We start from the raw sequence: 26034 nt of genomic DNA, 5'->3' as shown, positions 1-26034 counted from the left end.
ACACCAACCATTCTTAAAAAGATAAATAGTGTTATGTTATATTAAAATAATGATATAGATAAATGAAATAAATAAAATGATAAAATTCCACCGGATAAAACTGATAAAAAGGTAACTGTCTGTACAATAAAATATGAAATTTTAAACTGCAATGAATTATTTACAATGAAACAATGTAGATAAAACACAGGATGATAACAGTGCTTAAACATCGTAGCTTTCAGAGGCATCCGCCTCCTTTTTCAACAGTGAGGTTTATCGTACAGCACATCCTTAAATATTAGCAGGCTCACGATTCTCAGTACATGGTTCTACAGGAGCATGGGCAGTATTCTCCTCATGTGCATTGGAACTGGAAATGGTTTGGGAGCATGCCAGGCTGAACCGCTCATCCCGTCCAAGAACCACCACTTTGAAGAGGGGATGAATGTGGATTCCCCTGTCTCTATTAATGGTATTGCTCTCAGAGGAACAAATCCGCAAGCTCTCGAGCCATTTGCAGTCCCAAAATCTATGTGCCCGGTCGACGATAACAGCTTCGTCTGGGGAGATTTGATGGTGCTCCTCCCAAAAATGTTCTGCTATGGCAGACTTCCCATAATCCGCCGTCTTTATCGCGTTCACATACTCCCCCAAACATCTTTGAACAGACATTTCGTTTCACCAACATAACATTCCCCACAATCAGGGCACCTGATCTCATACACGATCCCACTTGTAAATTCCCTTGGTATGGGGTCCTTGACCTGTGACACAACTGTGTGCAACCTCCACCCTGGAAGCTGCACACAGCGTGTCTGGCAATCGCGCAATACCCAAGCTATGCACTCAGTTAGGCCCCGATAGTAGGGAATGTATGCGGTGGCAACTGGTGTAAACGGCTCTCTTCATCCGTGCTCCGCTCCTCTCCTCTGATATATTTATCTATGATCTTCTGGGGGTAGCCGCATTTTCTGAGATCCGCTGTGACACATTTAATTTCTTCTTTTCTATCCTCGGGAGTGCTGCAATGGGACCTAGCCCTATCCAACAATGCCCTAATAACGTTATTCTTATGATGGTTGGTTTGTGCTGTATTGTAATGTGTATATTAGCCCCAGCACATGGGTTTCCTATATACACTGGTTTTCAGCCTAGGGCCTTCCCTATGTACCAACACATCAAGGAAAGGGAGGGTACCCTCTACTTCCACCTCCGAGGTAAACTGAATAAATGGGGAGAAGCTAGGCACCTCATCCTCTCTCCCCCTCCGAATAATTGTAAACGTCTCGTTTCCATGCGTACATGGGGAGAACTGACCCATCAAAAATCCTGGCTTCGAGCTCCGCCATAGCTAAATTTGCTATAATAGCACCAATAGGGGAACCCATTGCTGCGCCATGAACCTGCTTGTACATTGTTTTGAAACACCATGGTGGTGTTTGAGAGACATAGCTCACCCCACTACAAATGTCCTCCATGCTTAACAGAGTCCTATTTTATTGCTTTTATCATCCTGTGTTTTATCTACATTGTTTTATTGTAAATAATTCTTTGCAGTTTAAAATTTCATATTTTATTGTACAGACAGTTACCTTTTTATCAGTTTTATCCGGTGGAATTTTATCATTCTATTTATTTCATTTATCTACATCATTATTTTAATATAACATAACACTATATTTTTAATAACGGTTGGTGTATGATTGTGCAGTTATTATGAATATGTATATTTCCAACCCCAGAGGCCTATTTGAAGAATGGTGGGAGATGTTTTACCAAGATCATTAATACATGAGTTGGAAGAAAAATGGGATGCTAGCAGGTCAGCTTTATCCTTGGCTGAAGTGACAACAGAACCATCTGGTTTTGACAGAGGTGGGAGCAGAGATGAGAAAAAGTTGGCCAATACCTTTGGCAAGAGACCAGAGTGCTTGACCAGGAAATTTTAATAATAGCTTTGGCAAGAGACCAGAATGCTCAACCAGAAAATTTTAATAATAGCTTTGGCAAGAGACCAGAATGCTTGACCACAAAATTTTAATAATAGCTTTGGCAAGAGACCAGAATGCTTGCCAACCATTGGGGAAAGAAGCAAGTTTTATACTCTTAGGCTCGTTCAAAATCTAGTTTGGACTGATTAATAACTGTTTTATAGTTATTGCAAGCTTTGGTGTAGGCAGAAGATGAAACTGAAGAATTGGAAACAAGGCAATTACAATATGCAACATTCTTCTCTTGAACAGCCTTAGCACATTTATTGGAAAACCAAGGTTTAGATAAAGGACAAGATTTTAAAGTGGATTGTGGAATAAAGGATTCCAGTCCTAAAAGAATAATTTCACTGACACGATCTGAGCAAACGTTGACAACAGAAGTTTTGAAACAGTAATCCGACCAAGGAAAAGAAGAAAAGAAATCACACAGGTCATCCTATTTTTCATTCCTGTAATGCCAAACAACACGAGGTTGGGAATAGCCATGAGATAAAAGTTCCATTAGAGAAGAGACAATTGCCAAATTGTGATCTGAGGTGCCTAAAGGACCACTCACTTCAGCCGTGTACTTAGAAGGGTTGTTTGTGAGAAAAAAAATCAAGCGTGTTGGCTGCATGGTTAGGATTGTCCAGTATTCTGGTAGGTAAATGAACAATCTGTGTGAGGTCATTAGTAATCGTAAAAGCCTCAGCATCTTCACCAGCTGGTTCTGTGTGATTAGAAGACGGAAGCTAGCTAGTTGTGAACATTAAAATCACCAAGGAAAATTACCTCACTGTTAGGAAAGTTGGACTGTAGAAAGTCAAGTTTCAGAGAGAGGAAGTCAGAGTTCCAAGTGATTAGTGGAGTTGGGAGAATGATAGAGGCCACAGATGAATTTGACAGAATGAGGTAGAGAGCTTTTAAGCCTAAGAAAATCAAAAAGAGGAAATTCCAAATTACCAAGTCTCTGATAGGGAATAATATATACTGATAAATGGGATATTTTTGAAAGCACAGGCATATTGATGATGTCTCCAAACAGGCCTATGAGGTTTGGAAAATTCATGTTGAAAAATTATACTTCACACCAACCAGCAATTGTAATTTTTACTGCAAACTAAAATACATGCAATAGATAAAACTGGTAAAAACAGATGTATTTATAATAAATTTTTATAATAAATATGAAATGACGGTTAAAATAAAATTAAATGACGGAATTGGAATTTCCCACCTGCGTACTGGAACCGGAAATGGCTTGGGAGCGCGCCAATGAAAACCGATCATCTCGTTCAAGAATGACGGCTTCAAGGAGGGGATGCATACAGACACCCCTATCCCTGTTGATGGTGTTACCACTAGCCGCCCCGATGTGCAGTCTCTCAAGCCATTTACGGTCCCAGAACCCATGAGCCCGGTCAGTGATGACCGCAGCTTCAGGGGAGATCTGGTGCTGCTTCTCCCAAAAATGCTCCGCCACAGCAGACTTTGCATAATTTGCCGTTCTTATAGCATTCATGTGCTCACCCAGACGTTCTTTGAGTCGTCACCCCATCTCACTAACATAATCCGTAGGTGGTAGATGACTTTCATCAACCGGTGAAATACCACCACTTTGCTTATTGGAGGCTTGAAGTGGTGAAACCTATGTTTAGTCTCTAGAGTAAAGTTTCCGGCATTCTTCCCCCCCCCATACTTCTCCTTCAACCTATGCACGGTACTAATTACTAATAGGTTTTGATACCTTTCGTGTTTGCGGTTTTCATTAAAAAAATAAAAATAAAAAAAAATAACAAACCCCACAATCCGGGCACTTAATTTCATATACCACCCCACTGCTAACTTCTTTTGATATGGGGTCTTTAACTTGTGATATCACTGTGTGCAACCTCTGTCCCAGAAGCCGCACACAGCGTATCTGGCACCCACGGTCCCCCGAGCCATTTCTGGTTCCAGTACGCAGGTGGGAAATTCCAACCATATTCCTGTGGAACCATGTGACGAGTGCCGTGGGCTTGCTATTTAAGGATGTTGCACACTGTTAAGAAAAGAGTCTGTTGTCTCCGAAAGCTACAGTTTTTAGCACTTTTATCACTATTATATTTTAATATTATTTTAACTTCCATTTTAGTCATATTTTAATTGTCATTTCGTTTTATTTTAACTGTCATTTCATATTTATTGTAAATACATCTGTTTTTATCAGTTTTATCTATTGCATGTATTTTAGTTTGCAGTAAAAATTACAATTGCTGGTTGGTGTGAAGTATAATTTTTTCAACATATTGATGATGGCACATCAAGCTTAATATCTAAGTTTGTGGATGATATAAAGGTTGGCAGGCTGTTTAATGATAGGAATCAAGGCATACTATAACCAGTCCTTAAAAAATTAAGTAGATGGGCCAAGAGGTTGGAATTGAGGTTTAACATTGATAAATGCAAAGTGCTGCACCACTACCAACATTAGATTTGTGATTGAAGATCCATTTTTTTGTGTGGTTTGATCACTTCTTCCTCGCACAATTCTAATATAGTTGGTACCATAGAGTTTCTCCTCTTTTCTTTCAAAACTTGGTTCTCCATTTTTTCCATTTTGCAAAAAATATTAAAATTGCTTTAAAATCATAAGTTGAAAGCTGTAAATTTATTTATTTTTTTTTTTAATGAATGCATCCACAGTAAACACTTTAGAATAGTTTGCTACTATGATTGTTCAGTTAGCCATATTTAAAAAAAAAAGAAGAAAAGAAAATATTTCCTTCTATAGGTTTCCCATTTCGAATGCAACAAAAAAAGAAGAAAAGAAAATAAAATATTTCCTTCTATAGGTTTCCCATTTCGAATGCAACATGTACACATTCTCTAAATTTAGAAATCAATAAGGATTTACAAACGAAGATTCACAAATTTAAAATACAGTGGAATTGTTGATATTAGACTTTTATTTCTGTAGATTATAATTTTCAGGATATATGTATGAAAGAAGGTTGTTCCAGAAAGCAGAAGTTGAGTGAATAAATGAGGTAAAAGAAAAGCTGGTTCTGTGAGTTTGAAGTTGGATAGTAAAAAGATGTTGACTGGTTGTAGCATGTGTTCGGATAGAAACCAGCACGGAAGAACAGTGCCCTTGGAAGTATCTATAGAGAAGGCATGCAGCAGCAACAGAATGTCTATGCGAGAGAGAGAGAGAGAGAGAGAGAGAGAGAGAGAGAGAGACTATTAGAGATGGGTCATTAATTAACCTCATTGCCCTCTTTTGAATGGAATCCAGAAGCCTGAGAGAGATTTTAGGGGCACTGCCCAAAATGTGGGAAAAATATACCATGGTAATGTAAAAAAGTAAAAGTAAAGTGCACCCACTGCAGGATGGAAGCCTCAACAATTCATGCTGAGGGAAATGGACCATAATCTGCCACGCTGGTCCAGTGCGGGTTGGCAGATCGACCGTATTCAGCAGTCAAGGGCTTGAACCCCGGTCTACTCAAAGAGCGTGTGCTACTGCACTCCCGCTCCTGCCCACTCGGCTACGGAGGCCTTTTACCATGGTAATGGTGGATTTGCAATTCATACAGAGTGAGCAGTTGTTTGGAAGAAAAGTAATGCTGAGAGCAAAAGAGAAACCCCAGATTTGGAGATGCAGAGGAAGCAATATTTGACAGAGGTCAAAACCAGATGGTTCTGTTGCCAATGGAAATAGAGCTGGGCAAAAGTTGCAGCCAATAGTTTTGGCAAGAGACCAAAATGCTCAGCTAACATTTGGACAAGAAGCAAACATTCTACTTTTAGCCTGTTCGAAATTTACCCTGAACTGATTAATAACTGCTTTACAATTGTTGTGAGCTTTGGTGTAGGCAGAAGTTGGAGATTTGGATACAAGCCAATTGCAATATGCAACATTCTTATTTTGAACAGCCTTAGCACATTTATTGGAAAACCAAGGTTAGATAAAGGTCAAGATTTTAGAGTGGAGTGTTGTGGGATAAAGGATCTGATCTTTACAAAAATAATTTCACTGACATATGGAGCTGACTGACATCAGAAGATTTGAAACAGCAATCCGACCAAGGAAAAGAAGGCACAAAATCTTGCAGATCATCCCATTTTGCATTCTTATAATACCAAACAACACAAGGTTGAGAATGGCCATGAGAAAGACTCCATTGGAGAAGAGACCATTACTAAGTTATCTGAGGAACACTCACTCCAACCGTGTACTTAGGTTGTTTATGAGAAATAGTCAAGCATGTTGGCTGCCTGGTTAGGACTGTGGTATTCTGGTAGGTAAATGAACAATCTATGCAAAGTCATTAGTAATTGCAAAAGCCTCAGCATTTCGAACAGCTGGGTCTGTGTGACTAGAAAACAGAAGCCAGCTGAAGTTATGAACTTTAAAATCACCAAGGAAAATTACCTTACTGTTGGGAAAGTTGGACTGTAGAAAGTCAAGTTTCAAAGAGAGGGAGTCAAAGAGTTCGAAATGATTAGTGGAGTTGGGAGAATGATAGAGGCAACAGATGAATTTGGCAGAATGTAGTAGAGAGATTTTTAGGCAGAGAAGATCGAAAAGAGGAGATTCTCAATTAGTAAGTCTCTGACAGGGAATATTAAAATGGACATATGCACAAATATCACCTTTAAAGCAAAAGGAATCATACAGGGCATACTGAGATAACAGTGTTTGAATCAATTGATAACTGAGATTCTGTCAAAAAAATTACATAGTGTTTGGCAGATTGCAAGTGGAAATGGACATCATTGATATTAGAACTGAGACCATGTATACTTGTGAAATGAATGAGGAAATGTTTGGGAAGTTTAAATCTTTTCACAGATAAATTTGTTCTGTTAGTTCGACAATTCGTGATTTATTCAGTAGTAAGGAAAGGTAGTATGAAGTAATGAAATTTGTGGATATGGCACACACATGGCGAGAATATACTCAACTCCTTGACATAACATGGCCTCAACAATACCCCCTGCATATACACTACTTGGGCTCCCTCCAGTCACTATCTGGCAAAGTAAAGGCAGCAAGATTATACATTAGCTGATCCGGAAGCCACCTAGAGAGTTACCAATAATAGGTTCAGTCCAGTGGACTACCTGAGGTTATGTCCATCATAACCTCAGAAGGCATCAGTCATACTATGTGTTGGAAGAAATTGGGGGGGGTTGCTGGAGCTTTGCTCTGGAGACCAAACATGGGTTTCATTGCTTCAAGCCTCCAAGAAGCAAAGTGGTGGCATCACACTGGTTGATGAGTCATCAACCACCTAGTATTACTGGTAACACTGGCAGCATTCCTCCATGTGGTGTGGGTGCCACACCTTGACCCATGCTTACATTGGTTCACACCTGGATGGTCACCTCCAGTATGCTAGGTGCCGTATTCCAGGACTTGCACATGGGGATTATATCCAGGGTTACTAACAGTCTCACCATCGTGAAGGTGCAAGCAAAGAATTTGGCTGTTGCAGGCCAGCCTCACTTTACTGAAATTAGGTGCACTTGATTTGAGTGTCATCCGAATATCAGTTCCATCAGTGTTTTAGACTCCCAGGTATCAAACCCAGCTCGGCATACATGAGAGAATGTATGTGACAGCCACAAGGACAATACAGTAATACCCCGAAGTTACGCGATAGGTGGGTCCAACGAAAATCGCGTAAGTCGAATTCGCGTAAGTCGGGGTACAACTTTGCATATAAATACATATAAATTTTGCTTAATTGGGACCAAGGACTAACAAAAACACTAGTTTAGAAGAAAAATATTAATAAAATTGCAGTTCTTTATACATATTAATACAAAATATGTATTAAAAAAACAAATGACTGACGTAAAAAAGTTATTTCGATGTCGATGGCTTCATAAAATCTAACAAATTCGTCTGACGACACAGCGCCTTCTTTTTTTCACGCAGAATTTCGTCGTAGCAAGCTAATAATTTTTTTATTCCTTGCTTTGTAGCTATAACGCGTTCTTCATTGGAGTCTATGTTTTCTAAAATTTTTAAGCCCTTTACAATTGAGCCCTTTTCAATTTTCAACCTGTCAAGTTTGCAATTGTCATGTGCTTTTCGCCGTTGCTTCATTTAGGCCTGTAGCACGTGCAATATCACATGGTCTTTCATTTCGCTCAAAGCGTTTCACAATTTCGTATTTTTTCTCTATCGACAGAGGCGGACTGGCCATAAGCCTTACCGGGGAAACCCCGGTGGGCCAGTGTGATTTTGGCCATAAACCATAGTATGAGGCCACTATAAATTTTCCCGGGTGAGAATTTTTGACCCAGTCCGCCTCTGTTTATCGATAATTGCTTTTCTTTTTCTCTCTGAATCTGCAGTGTCTTCACCAGGATGCTTCCTTTTCACACCTTTTAAGTATTTTACTAATTTTTAGGGAATAAAGCAAAATTACAAAACGAGGAGGCACGCTTGATACGCATAAACAAAGCTGCGCGCATGTAGCAACTGAATAAACAACACCATAAAGGCAGAGATACACTATTAACACCTCACATTTCTAGGGGTTACTACCATAAAACAATAAAAATCCAGTTGCGTTTCTGCTAGTGAAATCTGTTATAAACTGGTAGTAAACTCGATCTAATTGCATTTGCGATTATACTGATAGCTGGAATTGTGTTGGTTTTTACGTTATTATGGTGAAATGTGTTTCCCCTTCACTGATATAAAAAACATAAAAGCAGCAAAGTTGAATTTTGTTCATCTTTCGCTCTCATTCTCCGCCGTCGCACCGTATATCGATAACATATGAAAAACGACCTTGAAGATAGTGGGCGGCAGCGTTGCCAAACGAAAAAATCAAGAACCGCGTAACTCCGAGTTCGCGTAAGTCGGGGTATTACTGTACAGGTTTTAGAGAATTTGATCTGATCCAAAATACTACCCTTTCCCTCTGAATAAATTAGTAAAGGTTGCCTTTCATCTCAGTCACAATTGCAAAAGTGCAATATGAGAAGTGTAGAAACAGCGTAATGAATGTAAAAACAGTGTATAAAACCACAAATATTTAATACACTCATAGCAGCAGTTGCATGACTGAATAAATTTTGTGGTAAGTTGCAGATTTAGTTTTTCTCATAACTGACTCTCTGTTATGAATCCAGAAGATTGAAGTGTGTTTTCTTGAGAACAGTCAAATGTCTGCTAGCTCCAAATAGAATTCATAGATAACAATTTGTTTGACTGGATTTTCAGAAACTTTAATATTATTTTTGAATGATATACATACTGGTCTCCAAATATATTCTTATTTGGAGACCAGTATGTATGTCATTCAATAATGCTATTTGGAAAACAATTTTTTTAACCAAATTGGGGGGGGGGAAAGAAAAAAAGTGCATATGCCGACCACGTGTGGAAGATGGTTTTATGTGAAACATCCTTGTTGACAAATATTTGTATTGTTGCAGTCATGTGAAAAATACTTGTATTGTTGTAATCATACTATTCAACAAATGTCTACAATCAAATGGGTAATTAAACTGTTGACTTGGATTTTGCTAACCGCTTCCTGATGATATCATACTGGTCACAAAAAAATGCATCACGCACTTGAATCACACTACTAGTGATCGCTTGGCACAGACTAGTGGTAGGAGCATGGGAAGCACCTCTGCTGAAGCCACAGATTAAGTCACTTCCATAATGCATTTTTGTGACCAATCAGATTTACTCAGTTGATGTCCCCGAGGATGTTTCTTATTAAAAAAAAAAAAAAAAAAATGTTGTTTCCAGTACTTGATATTGTTACAGATAAAGAAATATATTTTACAAACCAGATCTGACAGTTTCAGTGTAGATTTCTAAATACTATTATGAAAGAAGAGAGAATTAGTGTACATTGGTCCTTGTTTAGGGAATTGACATGTACAGGGAGGATGAAATATAATAAACTATCTCAAGTGATTTTTGGCATTTTAATAATCCCTCACAGCAGTGGTTAATGTTAAAAGATATTCAAATCAGATGTAGTGGAAAAAAAAAAAAAAAAAAACACCTGAATTTAGATCCATTTTCAAAGTCCATCTTACTGGTGGACTTTGAAAATGCTCTTGAGATAACCAAGTTTAAATAAGCAGTGCCATTGTTACAAACAAAACTTTACTTGACATTTATGAAGAGTGAAGAGATACAAAGTGTGCAACATACAACAGTATCTTTCTTTAATGCAGTAATAATTAGTTGATATCTAACAGGCAAACCAAACAGAAATCTACAGACAATAAATCCTAGGTAAGGTAATATGTGAAAGCGTACTGTACTGGAAAACAGTCCTACAGCCATATTTGATACTGTTGCACCCGGAAGACTGCTGTACAAATTGGAGCAGTATGGCATTAAGAGCAAGTTACTGCAATGGATAAATGGATGGTTGAGTGGAAGACTGTAGAGAGTGGAAATAAATGGACACTGCTCTATGTAGACTAATGTTATTACCCAGGGTCCCTCAGGGTTCGGTGCTGGGCCCATTGTTGTTTTGTATATTTATCAACGATATCAATGAAGGTATATCAGGCTTAATGTCCAAGTTTGCAGATGATACAAAGGTTGGCAGGGTTGTTAATGACAGTAAAGACAGTATGCTACTGCAACAGGATCTAGAAAAGTTAGGCAGATGGATGCAGATCTGGAGGCCTCGTGTTAAGAAGGATGTAGAGTTGCTAGAACGAGTACAGAGAAGGGCAAAAGATTGGTGAGAGGAACAAATGGGTGTTCCTACGAAGGAAGGCTTAAGTTCTGCAAGTTGCAGCATCTGGAGACTAGGCACCTGTGAGGTGATCTGATCACAGGTGCCTAGGATGTACAAGGCCTTGAATGGTTTGAGTAGACTCAGTGCTGATGGGATACTTCTGCTTTCTCAGATTAAGAACCTGAGGGAGCATAGATTCAAATTGAAGAAAGACAGTTGTAGAATAGATGTGCAGAAGTTTGCCTTTAGCCAGCGGGTAGTTGATTGCTGGAACATACTTCCATCTGTTGTTGTGGAAGTTGATAGCATAAATAAATTTAAGGCTGAACTAGATAAACATTTGGAGTGACCAGATGGGTGAAATGGGAAGGGTTTTTCTTTTTTTTTTTGGCTGATGCTGTATAAGCTTGCTTTCTTGCATCATATGTCTCTGCTAATGCTAATTTCAATATAAAATGTGTAATGTTGTCAAGTGAAATTTAATTTCTAGTGCAATGTCTTAATTTTCTAAGAACTTGCTTTTTCCATAAACCCTCTTGTTTTCCTGCTAATTTTTGGAATGAGACAACTGCTTTTTGCAAAAAAGCTTTTTTTTGGGAAAAAAAAAAAACCTGTTTTCCTCTTGCCTTCAATTATCTAATCTCTAGCTTTTTGAAAGTCAAAAGTTGGCAGCTATTGGTACTACATGTAGGTAGTAGTAATCTCGTAATAGCACACCAACTACCACACTCAAGGTGGAGAATGAAAAAGATCTAGGGGTAATTGTATAGTCGGACATAAAATTTTCTGAGTAATGCAGTGCAGACAGGCTACTAGGTTCTGTCAGTTATATATATATACAGTAATACCCCGACTTACGCTACCCTGACTTACGCGAACTCGGAGTTACGCGGTTCTTGATTTTTTTCGTTTGGCAACGCTGCCGCCCACTATCTTCAAGGTCGTTTTTCATATGTTATTGATACACGGTGCGACGGCGGAGAATGAGAGCGAAAGATGAACAAAATTCAACTTTGTTGCTTTTATGTTTTTTATATCAGTGAAGGGGAAACACATTTCACCATAATAATGTAAAAACCAACACAGTTCCAGCTATCGGTATAATCGCAAATGCAATTAGATCGAGTTTACTACCAGTTTATAACAGATTTCACTAGCAGAAACGCAACTGGATTTTTATTGTTTTATGGTAGTAACCCCTAGAAATGTGAGGTGTTAATAGTGTATCTCTGCCTTTATGGTGTTGTTTATTCAGTTGCTACATGCGCGCAGCTTTGTTTATGCTTATCAAGTGTGCCTCCTCGTTTTGTAATTGTGCTTTATTCCCTAAAAATGAGTAAAATACTTAATTAAAAGGTGTGAAAAGGAAGCGTCCTGGTGAAGACACTGCAGATTCAGAGAGAAAAAGAAAAGCAATTATCGATAAACAGAGGCAGACTGGGTCAAAAATTCTTACCCGGGAAAATTTATAGTGGCCTCATACTATGGTTTATGGCCAAAATCACACTGGCCCACCGGGGTTTCCCCGGTAAGGCTTATGGCCAGTCCACCTCTATCGATAGAGAAAAAATATGAAATTGTGAAACGCTTTGAGCGAAATGAAAGACCATGTGATATTGCACGTGCTACAGGCCTAAATGAAGCAACGGCGAAAAGCACATGACAATTGCAAACTTGACAGGTTGAAAATTGAAAAGGGCTCAATTGTAAAGGGCTTAAAAATTTTAGAAAACATAGACTCCAACGAAGAACGCGTTATAGCTACAAAGCAAGGAATAAAAAAAATTATTAGCTTGCTACGAAGAAATTCTGCGTGAAAAAAAGAACGCGCTGTGTCGTCAGACGAATTTGTTAGATTTTATGAAGCCATCGACATCAAAATAACTTTTTTACGTAAGTCATTTGTTTTTTTTAATACATATTTTGTATTAATATGTATAAAGAACTGCAATTTTATTAATATTTTTCTTCTAAACTAGTGTTTTTGTTAGTCCTTGATCCCAATTAAGCAAAATTTATATGTATTTATATGCAAAGTTGTACCCCGACTTACGCGAATTCGACTTACGCGATTTTCGTCGGACCCACCTATCGCGTAACTTCGGGGTATTACTGTGTATATATATATATATATATATATATATATATATATATATTGTCAGCAGGACAAAAAGTTGATTGTCCTGTTGTATAAGGCAGTGGTTAGGCCACACCCTGTAGGTCTAGAAGGTCTAAAAGCAGATGAATGAAGAAGGATATGGATCTGTTAGGACTGGCTCAGAGAAGAGTAACAAGATTAGTCAAGGACTCAAAGGGTGCACTTACAAAGAATGATTTCAGTTCTGAAGGTCTGTTTAAATGGTTTCATTAAACTAAATGCTGCTACTATCCTTGCTCTTTCTAAAGGCTGCTACACACGTTCAGGTAAACCTGTCAGTTATGCCTGTGTAGGCACGCCTGTACACATCTACCGGAACGTGTGGATGATAAAACTGCACAGTTATTTTGACCTGCACAAGCGACCTGAGGAAATATGAAAAATCATTCGATTTGCCTAAACCGGAGTGGCCTGTGCAGACAAACTGGAACGTGTGTAGTGACATGGCAGTTGCACTGCCAGATTGGGGGATTTCCCTATTTGACTATCATTAATAATTACATAAATTCTATGAAAAAAAAATTCCCTATTAATTTTTGTCGCCAATTAATAAAAATTGCCTGGATTAGAAGTAAATTTTAACTTTGAATATCATAGTGTCAATAAATATAATTTATAATAACAGCAATAATGAAATTCATTACTATATTATTTTATTAAATTTTAATAAATCTGGGGGATTTTTCTGAGAATTTTGCTAAAATTATTGTCGAAAATTTAAGATCTTCTTAACTTCTTCCAGTTGCAAGAAATCTCAGAGTTGCCATTAATCTCTCGTGCAGTGAAATGGCCGTCCTCATAACAGTATCGCTTTTTTTTTAATTACTGGAGTAACTAATGAAAGAAGCTCTAAATAAGTTTCTTCATTCATCCGCAAATAATTATGGCAATCTTTAGGGGCCAACTGCGATTCACTTAACAAGTTCACACGTGAATAAACTCTTCTTTTTTTCAACCATTTTTTGCGCTGTATATTACATTTTATTTTATGTTTAAAACACTTCATTACAAATAATAAGCCAACTATTGCTAAAACGTCTTCTGTCGATGCCATGGTCAGCCAATTGAATGAATGGTTGACAGGTATGGATGCACTATGGGCATCCGGTAGACCTGTACAGGCGTGCCTGCACAGATATAACTGACAGGTTTACTGGAGCGTGTGGATGCACTATGGGTGTCTGGTAGACCTTTACAGGCATGCCTACGCAGGTGTAACTGACAGGTTTACCTGAACATGTTTAGCAGCCTTTAGACTACACACGAGGCTTAAATTTAAAAAGGATGGTTGTAGGATTGATGTGTGAAAATTTGCTTTCAGTCAGAGTACTTGATTGTTTTAACAAACTTCCATGTATTGTGGCAGTGGGAAGATAGAATAAAAAGGAAAGATTAGACAAATTGTTAGGATATTTAGAAGAGGTGGATAGTTTTTCTTTTTTTTGGTTGATGAGCTTACTGCTTTGCATCGTTATTTGCCTGTACTAATTTAAAATTAGTCACAGAGGGAAATGTGGTCAACTTTAAAACAGTGTTCATTAAAATATTTTTCCTCATACTATATGTATATTTTAATGTTCTTTAAAACTATACATGTCACTGATTAAAACATAGTTGTGTAGATTTGATCTTTACTTCATATGTATTCACAATTGTCGTTATCATAACTATTAAAATAAATTTTAGACAAATTTTAGATTAACATGCAAAAATAAATGTATAGTTTTTATTCCAATATTTGTGTATACGAATCATTGGAATTTTAAGTTTTTTTTTAAATTTCTTGAGATAATTAGAGTTATATTATAATTCAGTGTTGGTATCATTACATGTGTGTGAGTTGGTTTAAGTTTTTTTATATAATTCCTTCTGATTATGTTACTGATGTTATATGAATAATGTATGTCTTTAACAGTTCCACAATCATCCCCAACAGAAGTAAGAGCAGTTGCTATTAACTCAACAGCAATTAAAGTATGGTGGAAACCCCCTGATCCACAACTTATAAATGGTATTAATCAAGGATATAAGGTGAGTGATTTGTTGTATTTGCAAGACGGAACTTGATTTTTTACTAAATTCATTTTGCCTCAGTTTTATAAAACAATACTTATAAACAGACTATAATGTGATATTCTTTTGATTAATCATGAGATATGCATATTTATGTTTCAATAAGAATACTGACAAATATATGTATTTTTATATCTTTCTAACTTACAATCAATTTATTGATTGTAAGTTAGAAAATTTCTTAATTTTGGCAGAATTGCTCAAATCTTAGTGTATGTGTTTGTGTGCTTGTTAAACTACAAGTAACACTGTAAAATAAATACATAAATAGCGCTAATTAGAATAGTGAACTTTTAAACAGCTATTTAAAGTTTAACAAGTACATAAACACATGCACTTACGAAACTAAGAGGTATCAGGAATTTAATTAAAATAATATACTGATGCTCAAAAGCTAAAATATAAAAACAAATATTTAAATGAATCACAGACCTTTTATTACATTGTGAGAAAATGTAATAAATGGGCCTTAACTCTGTCTAGTGTGTATTGTTTTGACAACACTGCTACACAGAAAACTGAATGTGATTCCTTTCACTTCAAAGGTTGTATATGCTTATGTCTGCTCTGATATTCCTTGCTAGAGAATTCCTCATATAGAATTCTCCTTTGGCTTAAAATCTCTTTATCCCATTCTGTCATCTGTTGCTTCTATCATCATTGCTAACTGCTCTGGAGTCTTTGATTTACATTCTTTGAAACTTGACTTTCTCCAGTCTAACTTTCCTAACAGTAAGGTAGTTTTCCCTTGTGATTTTAATGTTCACAACTCCAGTTGGCTTCACAGTAGTTATAATGGACCAAGCTGGTCAAGATGCTGAGGCTTTTGAACTTACTAATGACTTCGCACAGCTTTTCATTTGCCTACCAGAATACCAGACAGTCCAACCCACACACCCCCAACACTCTTGATCTCTCCAGTTGCTAGATCTCAACTGAATTGAGCACCTGTGGGATGAGGTGGAATGAGTTCTTTGGAGTAGCGATCCACAACCATTTAATTAGCAGCAACTATGAGAAGCAGTTGTGTCAACATAGACCAGCATTCCTGTGGCATGTTTTTGACATCTCCTTGAGTCAATGACACAACAAAGCCGACCGGGCTAGCCGAGTGGGTAAAGTACCTGCCCGGCAACCCAAAGGTCGTGGGTTCGATTCCCGCCTCGGGCTTGGATCAAAGTACTGCAAAAACCTTGGGAGGTGCAATATGGCCACAGAAGCCGATGCGCCGACAACTACCAAATCAAAAAAAAAAAAAAAAAAAAAAAAAGACACAACAAATCCAGGTTATTCGTAGAGCTAAATTTGGAAAAGGGGCCCCTATTATTAGATACAAGTACTAATACGTCTACTATTAAATACATGTACCTAATAAAGTGGCCAATCAGTGTACAGATTACAACCATATTATCTTCTCTTTGCAAATAGAAGTGCCATTACCTTTAATATTAGGAAACCACAACCGGGACAAATACAGTGTTCAAATATTTTGACCCAACAAAAAAGCTTCCACATAAAGCAGCACCCACACAAGGGGTGGAAGAATTCCATATCATACCCAGACTGAACCACCCTTTATAAGAAAAGAAAAACTTCACTTGGCAGCAAACATAAATATTGGAAAACCTTTACATTAAATGCCTGAGGATGCCATCAATTTAACCTTGGCAGCTGACTTCATTATATAAGTAAGTTTTCTGCTCAATCAGCAGCCCACAACATTGAAAATTCCAGTTAAATCTGTTTCATTTGGCCCTATCAGCTCAATCCACATCACCAAAGAACAACTGATCAATGCAATAAACAGCCTACCATTTCAGCCATATCTCAATCTGATAGAATTCCTTATTTTATGCTGAAATATTTCAGTATATTTACTAGTGATGCAATTCTGCCACTGTTCAATGTTATGAATGATTTCAGAATTAGGAGCCATAAATTCAAATTACTGGGGAAGAAGGAGGCTTAGACTGGATTGCAGAAAGTTTTTTTTTTTTTTTTTAGCCAGTGAGTTGTTGGTTATTGCAATTAGTTGCTTCTGTAGCTTGATGCTGAAAGTTTAGGGCAGTAGTTCCCAAACTACTGAGATTTACAGACCCTTTCAAAAATCAAAAAAATCTTTGGACCCACACACACAGTGTCCAAAGAAAGTGCATCACCTAGGAATTTCACATTTCTAACCTTTTTCGCGATGGTATGTTACATTAATGGCTAGCATCACAAATAGAAATATAAACAAAATATATTTATTAATAGTTAAGGCAAAGTTAAGTAATATTTGACAGGTGCTCTCAAAATATTCCAAAATGAGCATTTCCAACCTTTATACAATAGTTTTGTATAAAGCTATTGTATATTGTATAATAAAAACTATTTATTAATAGTTAAGGCAAAGTTAAGTAATATTTGACAGGTGCTCTCAAAATATTCCAAAATGAGCATTTCCAACCTTTATACAATAGTTTTGTATAAAGCTATTGTATAAACACGACAGTTATGGCTGAAATGTTATCAGAAGCCCTCAATTTGCTTCAGTTTATCATTTCAAATGGAAAACAAAATGAAAAGTTCACCAGGTGCAAACTAATATTTAGTTGAACCGCCTCTGGCCCTAATGACAGCAGTACACCATCAAGGCATTGACAAGATCAGTTTCTGATGATAATCAACTAATAGTTCATGGTTCCAAACACGAATTATGGCTTCTTTGAATTTCATGAAAGGTCTTTGATTTCTTTCTGGCAACTGCAGATTCCACACGATGCCAACAGTTTTCTATAGGATTCAGGTCCGGGCTGTTTCATCGCCAGCTAAGAGTTGTAATGGACCGTTCTTCCAACCATTTTTTTACCTGTAACAAATGTAAACACATCTGTCGAACCTCTAATGCAGAAATGAAGCTAAAGTAACTACAGAAGTGCCTACTTACACTTTTTGCCCGATGACAAGGAGCAGAGTCATCCTGAAAGATGCAGTTACTTGGCAGGTTCAAATGGTCTCTAATGGTTGGCAGCAATTTGCCTTCCAATATAGCCAGGTATCCATTGGCATTTATGGAACCTTTTATAAACTGCAGGTGACCTACTCCGCGATACGAAATGCACCTCCATATCATTTGGTTTGTAGGGAATTTTACTGTAGACACCACACATAGTCTGGATGGTATTCTTCACCATGTCTGTGGTGAATCGTTTGTCTCCCATCAGAGCCATGCAGGTTGAATTTCATCTCATTCAAGAAAATAACTAACTTCCACTGCTCGGGAGTCCATTTGACATGCTCCTTACACCAAATTAATTGAGAATTTGTCATTTTTTGTGTGAGGAGTGGCTTCTCCTTAGGAAGACGTGCTACGAGTCCATTTTTAAAGAGGCATCTTCTGATTGTTACTGCACTTGCTACCACTCCTGTATGTTCTTCCCATTCTCTTTTCAGCTCAGACGAAAAAGCTTTACGGTTTTTAAGGCATAAGCGCTTCAAAACGCTGTCCTGTTTGCGTCTGGTTCCGTTTTGTCTATCAGCAGAACCAGTATTCTTGAGTTTGGAAAGAAATCTACTCACTGTCGACTGATTACAAGATACTCTATAAGCAATATGACAGGAAGAACATCCTTTCTCATGTAAAGCAACAATAGCACTCCTTCTTCATGGTGTCAACTGCACGTAACTCGCCATTCTGACACAAGCAAGGAATGACTGCAACTCTTGCAGAGTGTGCTTATAAAGCTGAAAGTAACAGCTAATGCAATATTACATCATCATCTACTCACGTCAATATTATCTGATACAATCTGTAAGAAATATTGCCATATACTTACATTATTCAGACGACAATTACAATTTTAAGGGGTGATGCACTTTCTTTGAACACCAGTGTATATATATAAGCTTTTGTTTCCTTTGCTGGCTGCTGCTTTGTGCATTCAGGTGCAAATGTCATATTATTTTTATTTCTCTGTTACCACTTAACTCTTCATCCCATTTTTATCCTTATTATATATATGCTGCCCTACCATTATATCTGGACACCTGCCTTTAGACAAAAAAAATTTGTGTCATTTAATATTTTGTGCTGAAACCTTTTACTTTTAAGACTGCCTTCAATCTTTGCGGCTTACTTTCAACCAGGTTTTTATAAATGTCAGGCGATATGTTCCTCCACTCAGCTTTTAACGCAGCCACCAGTTCGGCCTTGTTCTTTGGGCGATCTTGACGTACATGTACCCAACGATCCAATACATCCCAAAGATGCTCGATCAGTACTCTGGGCTGGCCAATCCAACTTTTCCACGCAGTATGGCGCATTGTCTTGCTGATACAGGTATCAGCTTTCCCCAAAGTATTACCATACTGTTGAAAGTTCAAGCTTTCCTGGTATTGCACAGCATTCGTGGTTTTGTTGATAATGACTAATGGGCCAAGCCAAACCATACCATGAAAAGCTGCCTCCACCAAACTTCATTGTCAGGAGGATACAATCAGGGAGGAATTGTTCCCCTAGCATTTGCCACACCCAGGAACGACCATCAGACTGGTAGAGGGCAAATGTCGACTCGCCTGTCCACTGCTCTACAGTCCAGGATTTGTGCTCCTTACACCATGTTAATCGGCATCTAGCATTTGTTGAGGTGATCAGTTCTGTTGAACTGCTGAGGTAATTCTGTAGAACGTGTCATCTTGCATGCCCACTTTTGCAATTGTCTGTTCGAAGCCCAGTGTGCATATTTATAGCAGGTTCTGTGACATGTTGCCTGCATAGGATTTGTTTCCCCATCCATGGAGGGGTGTCCGGATATTAATGGTAGGGCAGTGTGTGTGTGTGTGTGTGTGTGTGTGTATATAAATATATAAGTATGTAAAGATACGATAAGTCTGATAAAGTTTGCATAGATGGAGATGAAAATTACAAAGTGCCAAGGACTAGAAGGGTAAGAATAGTAGAAAAAAGAAGTATTGTAGATTTGAAAAAGGCAAAAGAATGTTTATATCCTAAAAGTTATGATGAATTAAGAAAATTATGGGCTGAAATGCAAAGCCAATTTTGAGGTGGAGGAACTGTACAGTAAAATTATTAATACCAAATGATTAAACAAAATAAAGTAAAATATAATAAAAGGTGGTATAGCTGTCAATCAGATATGGGTGGGTAAATTTAGTTATAAGTCAAATACAGGGATGGCAAAAATGCAATCTACTATCCTTACCCTTCTAGTCCTTGGCACTTTGTGTAATTTTCACCTCCATCTATGCAAACTTTATCAGGCTTATCTATTTTTACATGCTTTTACATGCTTATCTACTTTTGCATCCTTTACTGCTGCTTTGCATGTTCTGGTGCATTTGTCATACCTTACTTTTTTATTTTTTCCATCAACCATAATTTTGACTTTAAATTACATTTAATATATAGTGATAAATATAAGTTACACATGGAAACCAAAAAGGAAAAGATGGCCGAAATGTGAATAAAAGAAATAATTAAAAAGTGGTGACCTGTAAAATAAAATTGATTATTTGAAAATAAAGGTAATGGCAGCTGGCATCAGATAAGGGTGGGGAAAATTTGGATATGATTCAAAAAAGGGAGAGTAGAGCAAAAATGCAATTAAATCTGATGTCAGCAAAAGTATTTCATCAAGGGACTTGACTACACTTGACCATGCGTCAAAGGACTGCATTTCTATACTTGCCCAAAGCTGAGTAAGAGAAGAAAATTTTGAAAATAAAGCACATATGATCGAAAAAGAAATATAACTCTTACAAAGTATGGACAATGTAGTCCCTATACAGTGTTTATAATGAAAGTTACAGTAAAATTAAAATTAGGTATAAAATATTTTAAGTACGATAAGAATTGAAGTAAACAGTAAATGGCTAACGCCAATATCAAATGCCGATAATGAAAGAGCAAAAACAAAAGCTGAAAAAAGGAGATCTAAAATCAAAAGTTAAAAGCGTTAAAAATTTGGACAATTCTAGGCATTTATAATTTATAGTAATAAAACTAACGTGAGAGAGAGCTGAGAAAAATTGACAACCAGTGAGCTCTATAATCAATTTCGAAAAACAATATATAAAATGAATCTACATTAAATTTTAGATGAAAAAAAAAAAAATGAAGAAATATGGCAGAAAGTGCAACAAACAAGACTATCCAAAGAAATAAAACAGAAGTGGCTGTATTTTAAGAATAGCATCACGCAAAGCAGCAGAAAGCTAAAACTTAAATTTATATAAAATCAAATATAATACCAGTAAAGTTAAAACCAGGAGAAAACATGGAGAGAGAAACATAGATTGATATAGATTAGCTTTCTGCTGCTTTGCACGATGCTATTCTTAAAACACAGCTACTTCTGTTTTATTTCTTTGGATAGTCTTGTTTGTTGCACTTTCTACCATATTTCCTCTTTTTTTTTTTTTTTTTTTTTTCTCTAAAATTTAATGTAGATTCATTTTATATATTGTTTTTTGAAATTGATTATAGAGCTCACTGGTTGTCAATTTTTCTCAGCTGTATCTCACGTTAGTTTTATTACTATAAATTATGAATGCATAGAATCATCCCTGTTTGTTACCGCTTTAGTTGCAGCTATCATAATGACTACTTGTGTTTTCGTACTGTCATTTCCAGCCCTTTCTTTTCTGTATCTCAGGTATAGATTTTCAAATTTTTAACGCTTTTAACTTTCCATCTTTCATTACATCGGCATTTGATATTGGTGTTAGCCATTTATCGTTTGCTTCAATTCTTCATCATCATCATCCACTGCAGGATGAAGGCCTCTCCAGCAACTTTCCAGTTCCTTCTGTTTGTGCAATGTCCATCCATTTACTATCCACTTGCTTCAATTCTTATCGTACTTAAAATAATTTTATACCTAATTTTAATTTTACTGTAACTTTCATTATAAACACTGCGTGGGGACTACCTTGTCCATGCTTTGTAAGAGTTATTTCTTTTTTGATCATATGTGCTTTATTTTCAAAATTTTCTTCTCTTACTCAGCTTTGGGCAAGTATAGAAATGCAGTCCTTTGATGCATGGTCAGGTGTGTAGTCCCCTGATGAAATACCTGATCATGTATCAACTTTTACTTTTGCTGTCATCAGATTTAATTGCATTTTTGCTCTGCTCCCTCTTTTTTGAATCATATCCAAATTTGTCCACCTTTATCTGATGCCAGCTGCCGTTACCTTTATTTTCATGTAATCAATTTTCTTTTATTCATATTTCGGCCATCTTTTCCTTTTGGCTTTTCGTGTAACTTTTATTTATTAAAATATAGATATACATATATATTTGCATCTTTTGCTGCTGCTTTATTCGCTTTTGTGCATTTGATATATCCAGTTTATTTTATCTTCCCACTATTTCTACAGGTTTTTATTCATTGGTATTATATTTGATATTTTATATCTATATATATGCACGTTTCTCTGTGTGTATATATATAAGCACGAACACTGGGTTTTCTGAAAAGAAAATTCAGTCATATTTAAAACAACCCAACTTTATTCTTATTTTTACATAAATATATAATAATAACTTTATCATCAATTTGCTATACACAGAACGAATAATTTGACCAATTCCAGAGGGACCATTTTGCGGACCCTCTGGAACTGATTTACGGACCCCAGTTTGAGAAACACTAGTTTAGGGAAATAGGTTAGCTGGACAGGTGCTTACATGAGGAGGGAGTTAGATAATTTATTTTTTGTGTCTATTTTTAATTATATTTTTATTAGTTATTATTATTATTTATTATTGTTATATTATTTCTCCCTGATGGTGGGAGGGGTTCCACCCCGTGACAGGTACTGCTACCAAGTGCAAGAGTGTTTGATATGTTTGGTGTTACTGTTGGTCGAGGAACTCTCTGGCTATCCTACAGGTATTCAGGATTGCAATTTTTCATGAGTTCCTTGTAGGCTTTCTTTGGAAAACCTATTGCTGTAATGTAGGATCTTTGGCATGATTGTTTTTTACCATTGGTTGACATGATGGTCATTACTTATTGCATATGCCACATCTCTTTGATCTCCTGTCTTATGTCTGTGTACTTCCTGATCTTTTCCTCATGAGTTTTTATGAGGTTGCTAGTGTTGGGCATCACTATGGCAATCAGATAGGTAAACTTTTCCTTCTTGTCGACAAGGGTTACATCCAGTCTGTTGTGCGTGATTGTCTTGTCCATTAATATGGCGTGGTCCCAGTACAGCTTGTGGGTTGGTGTCTGTAGTACAGTCTGGGGTTCCTACTTATAATACAGTACCCTTTCTTTGATCAACTGGCATTTCCCTCACTAACTTCTGATGTATTATCCTGACAACTTGGTTGTGTCTACAAGTGTACTCCATTTGGTGATCACCTTGCATCCTGCAGTGGTGTTGGATCTTTTCTGAGGCTAGGTGGCATATTCAACTTGTGTCATCTGGCACTCTGGGCTCCTTGGCGATCTATTTTCTTTAGTTTCTGGCATTGATTGCCTTGTCTTGGATGGCGAGGATGAATCCTTCAGTCTAGGGGAGGGGCATCCCGCTCATGAGCCAAGCATAGAATGTCTTCTTTACCAATTTTTCTAGCTTCGTTTGTGCCATCTGGATGGGAGGGGACTCCTTGCTTGGGTTGAGTGGGGGTGTGCTGCTTGCCTATCTTATGGCCTGGTAGAGTGTTGCTGTGTTTTTCTGAAAGTAATCCTTCAGGTTAGCTATCGCTATCTTCTGTTGCTTGTTGAGGTCTATCAGGCCCCTTCCTCCCTCTTTCTGAGCTATTGTCAGTTGCTCCACAGTTGACTTCGGGTGGTGTTGGTGGCTCTTGGTCATCATTGTCCTGTCTTTCTCATGACATCCTACAGCTCGGTGTTAGTCTAATCTATAATCCAAACAGAGTATGTTAGCACTGGACTACATAGGTGTTTATGGCTTTAATTGTGCTCCCTTCATTAAGCTTTGCTTTGAGTAGGCTTCTGAGTCCCTGATGATATTTTTCTGTCAGGCGGCCTTGATCTCCTTGTGTTCTAACTGTTGAGTTTGTATCATCTCCAGGTATCTGTAGGTCTATTTTCCCCTGTCATGGCTTTGATCTCTTTACCAGTCTGCAGCTGGTAGTTTCAGCCGACTAATTTCTCTTGATGCAGTCCGTGGATCTTCCATTTGTCTAGATGAAATTCCATTCTGATATCATTGCTGAATTCTTCAGCGATCCAGAGTAGTTAGTATTAGTAGTGGCCATATGGTGCAAGGAAGCCTAAGGTTTATGTTGCACCAGCCAAAAAAAAAAGTAAACAAGAATAAAATAATAATAAATAATAAAAGAAAAGGAAATAAAACTTCCTGCAATCCAGTCTAAACATATCCCCTCGTAACTTGAATATATAGCCCCTAATTCTACAATCATTTATATAGTTGCTTCTCAGTTGCCATGTAGTGCTGATGTCATTCATGTACATCAGGTGGGAGAGGGTGTACAGGTTTTTCCTTTCTTCTTTCTTTGAGGTTATATCCATACTTGCTGTTGTTGAGCACGGTGGATACCGGTTTGAGTGCTAGACAGAACTACCGGTATTTCTGTGCATCTCCTTGATTCCTCTCCTGATGGGGATTGATTTGGTGTTCTCTACCTTGATGGTGGTACTCCACTTTGCCATGGTTGCTTTAGGAAGTTTGTCACTGTTGGATTGACTTCTAGATCTTCGGTGTCTCTATTAGCCAGCTATGAGATATGGAGTCAAAAGCCTTGCAGTAATCAATGTAGGCTGTGTACAGGTTGAGGCGCTTTTTGTGGACTTGCTCTATAACTGTGGCATCAATGGTTAATTGCTCCTCTCATCCTTTCTGCTGTCCGGCCACGATGTTCTGGCTTTCCAAGTGGTCTGATATCTTCTTGGTTATGCTGCTGATCAGGATCTTGTACGTTGTTGAGAGACAGGTAATTGGCATATATTTTGCCAGTTTCTTGTTTATTATTATTATTCTATTTTTTTTTTTTTTTTTTTTTTTGACTGGTGCAACGAAAACCTTAGTCTTCCATATGACTAATACTAATTTGCTTTTTTAAAAAAATGCTAACTTTTTGGGAATTATGAGTCAGATTTTTCAGATTCTTGAATGGTGGATTTACTGAGGTTTTACTACATTAGCTTATTTAGATAGTATACGTGAATGTCATATTTATGTACACTAATTGAATTTGTTAATAGCTTCAAGCCTGGAATGGAAATCCACTCTCTGGAATTGCAACTGCCCAAACTCTCACTGTACCTCCTAGTCCTCTGGATCCCCTAGCAGAGCAGCAGGCTATAATGACTGAACTAAACAAATACACTGTATATCATATTACAGTGTTATGTTTTACTTCACCAGGTGATGGTCCTAGGAGTGAATCTGTCCTGGTTACAACAAAGCAAGATGGTAATTTCTTTTAAATATATTCCCTCATTGAACCTCTAAGTTTGCCTGCATATGTAAAAAATGTATGGAATTCAGACAGTATTCTAAAATTGTCCTTGGTTGTATTATTTGTTCATTGTATGACTTATTTCAATTAAAAAAAAAAAAAAACATTTTACGAGAAAGAATTAATTAAGCCACACTAATATATCACACAATAGGTTAAGTTGTTTTGTTGAAACATTACAATTAAATTGAGCACATCTCAATTTCATCAACAACCTGGCAATGTTTTGAGAATACACAGTTTCTTGCCAAAAGGCCCACAGAAGGGATTAGAATAATAGCTCAGGTTATTAATTAGAATAAATAACAGGTTAATTACAATAAGTAAAACAAGTTTGACATTTTATGCTATTTCTTTTCTTTGCATTTTTACGAGACTGAAATTTTTCATACGAGCAATACTATTACTCTGTAGCAAAAGGTTTGAAGATATGTTTGGTTATGTTGGAGTTCCTGGATGACATTTTTGACAACGGGACAGTTTCAAACTGCCTATCCTGAGGTGTATGGCAAAGAACTGTCATGGCCTCCTGATTTAAACACTGTAATTTTTTTCTGTGGTTATCTAAAAGCCAGAGTGTTTCAGAAGACTCTACGAACCATTCCTGTGCTGAAGAAAGTGATTGAAGACAATATTTCCGTGTCTGAGGAAACATTGGAGCAT

The 26034-nt window shown here is 37.2% G+C and overlaps 1 protein-coding gene across 1 annotated transcript in view; it reads left to right on the top strand.

Annotated features, from left to right (window-relative positions):
* The window catches only part of sdk (sidekick cell adhesion molecule), a 341294-nt gene that overhangs the window by 123751 nt on the left and 191509 nt on the right, over positions 1-26034 (top strand). Inside the window, exons 14-15 of the mRNA XM_090386436.1 lie at positions 14752-14867; positions 25115-25325. Coding sequence (XP_090242562.1) covers positions 14752-14867; positions 25115-25325 — 327 coding nt within the window. The remainder of the gene's footprint in view (positions 1-14751; positions 14868-25114; positions 25326-26034) is intronic.

Source organism: Mastigoproctus giganteus, chromosome 12 (assembly GCF_048544385.1).
Source record: "Mastigoproctus giganteus isolate SK-2022 chromosome 12, ASM4854438v1, whole genome shotgun sequence".
Taxonomy (NCBI): Eukaryota; Metazoa; Arthropoda; class Arachnida; order Uropygi; family Thelyphonidae; genus Mastigoproctus; species Mastigoproctus giganteus.
This window is presented reverse-complemented; position numbering and strand designations above follow the sequence as displayed.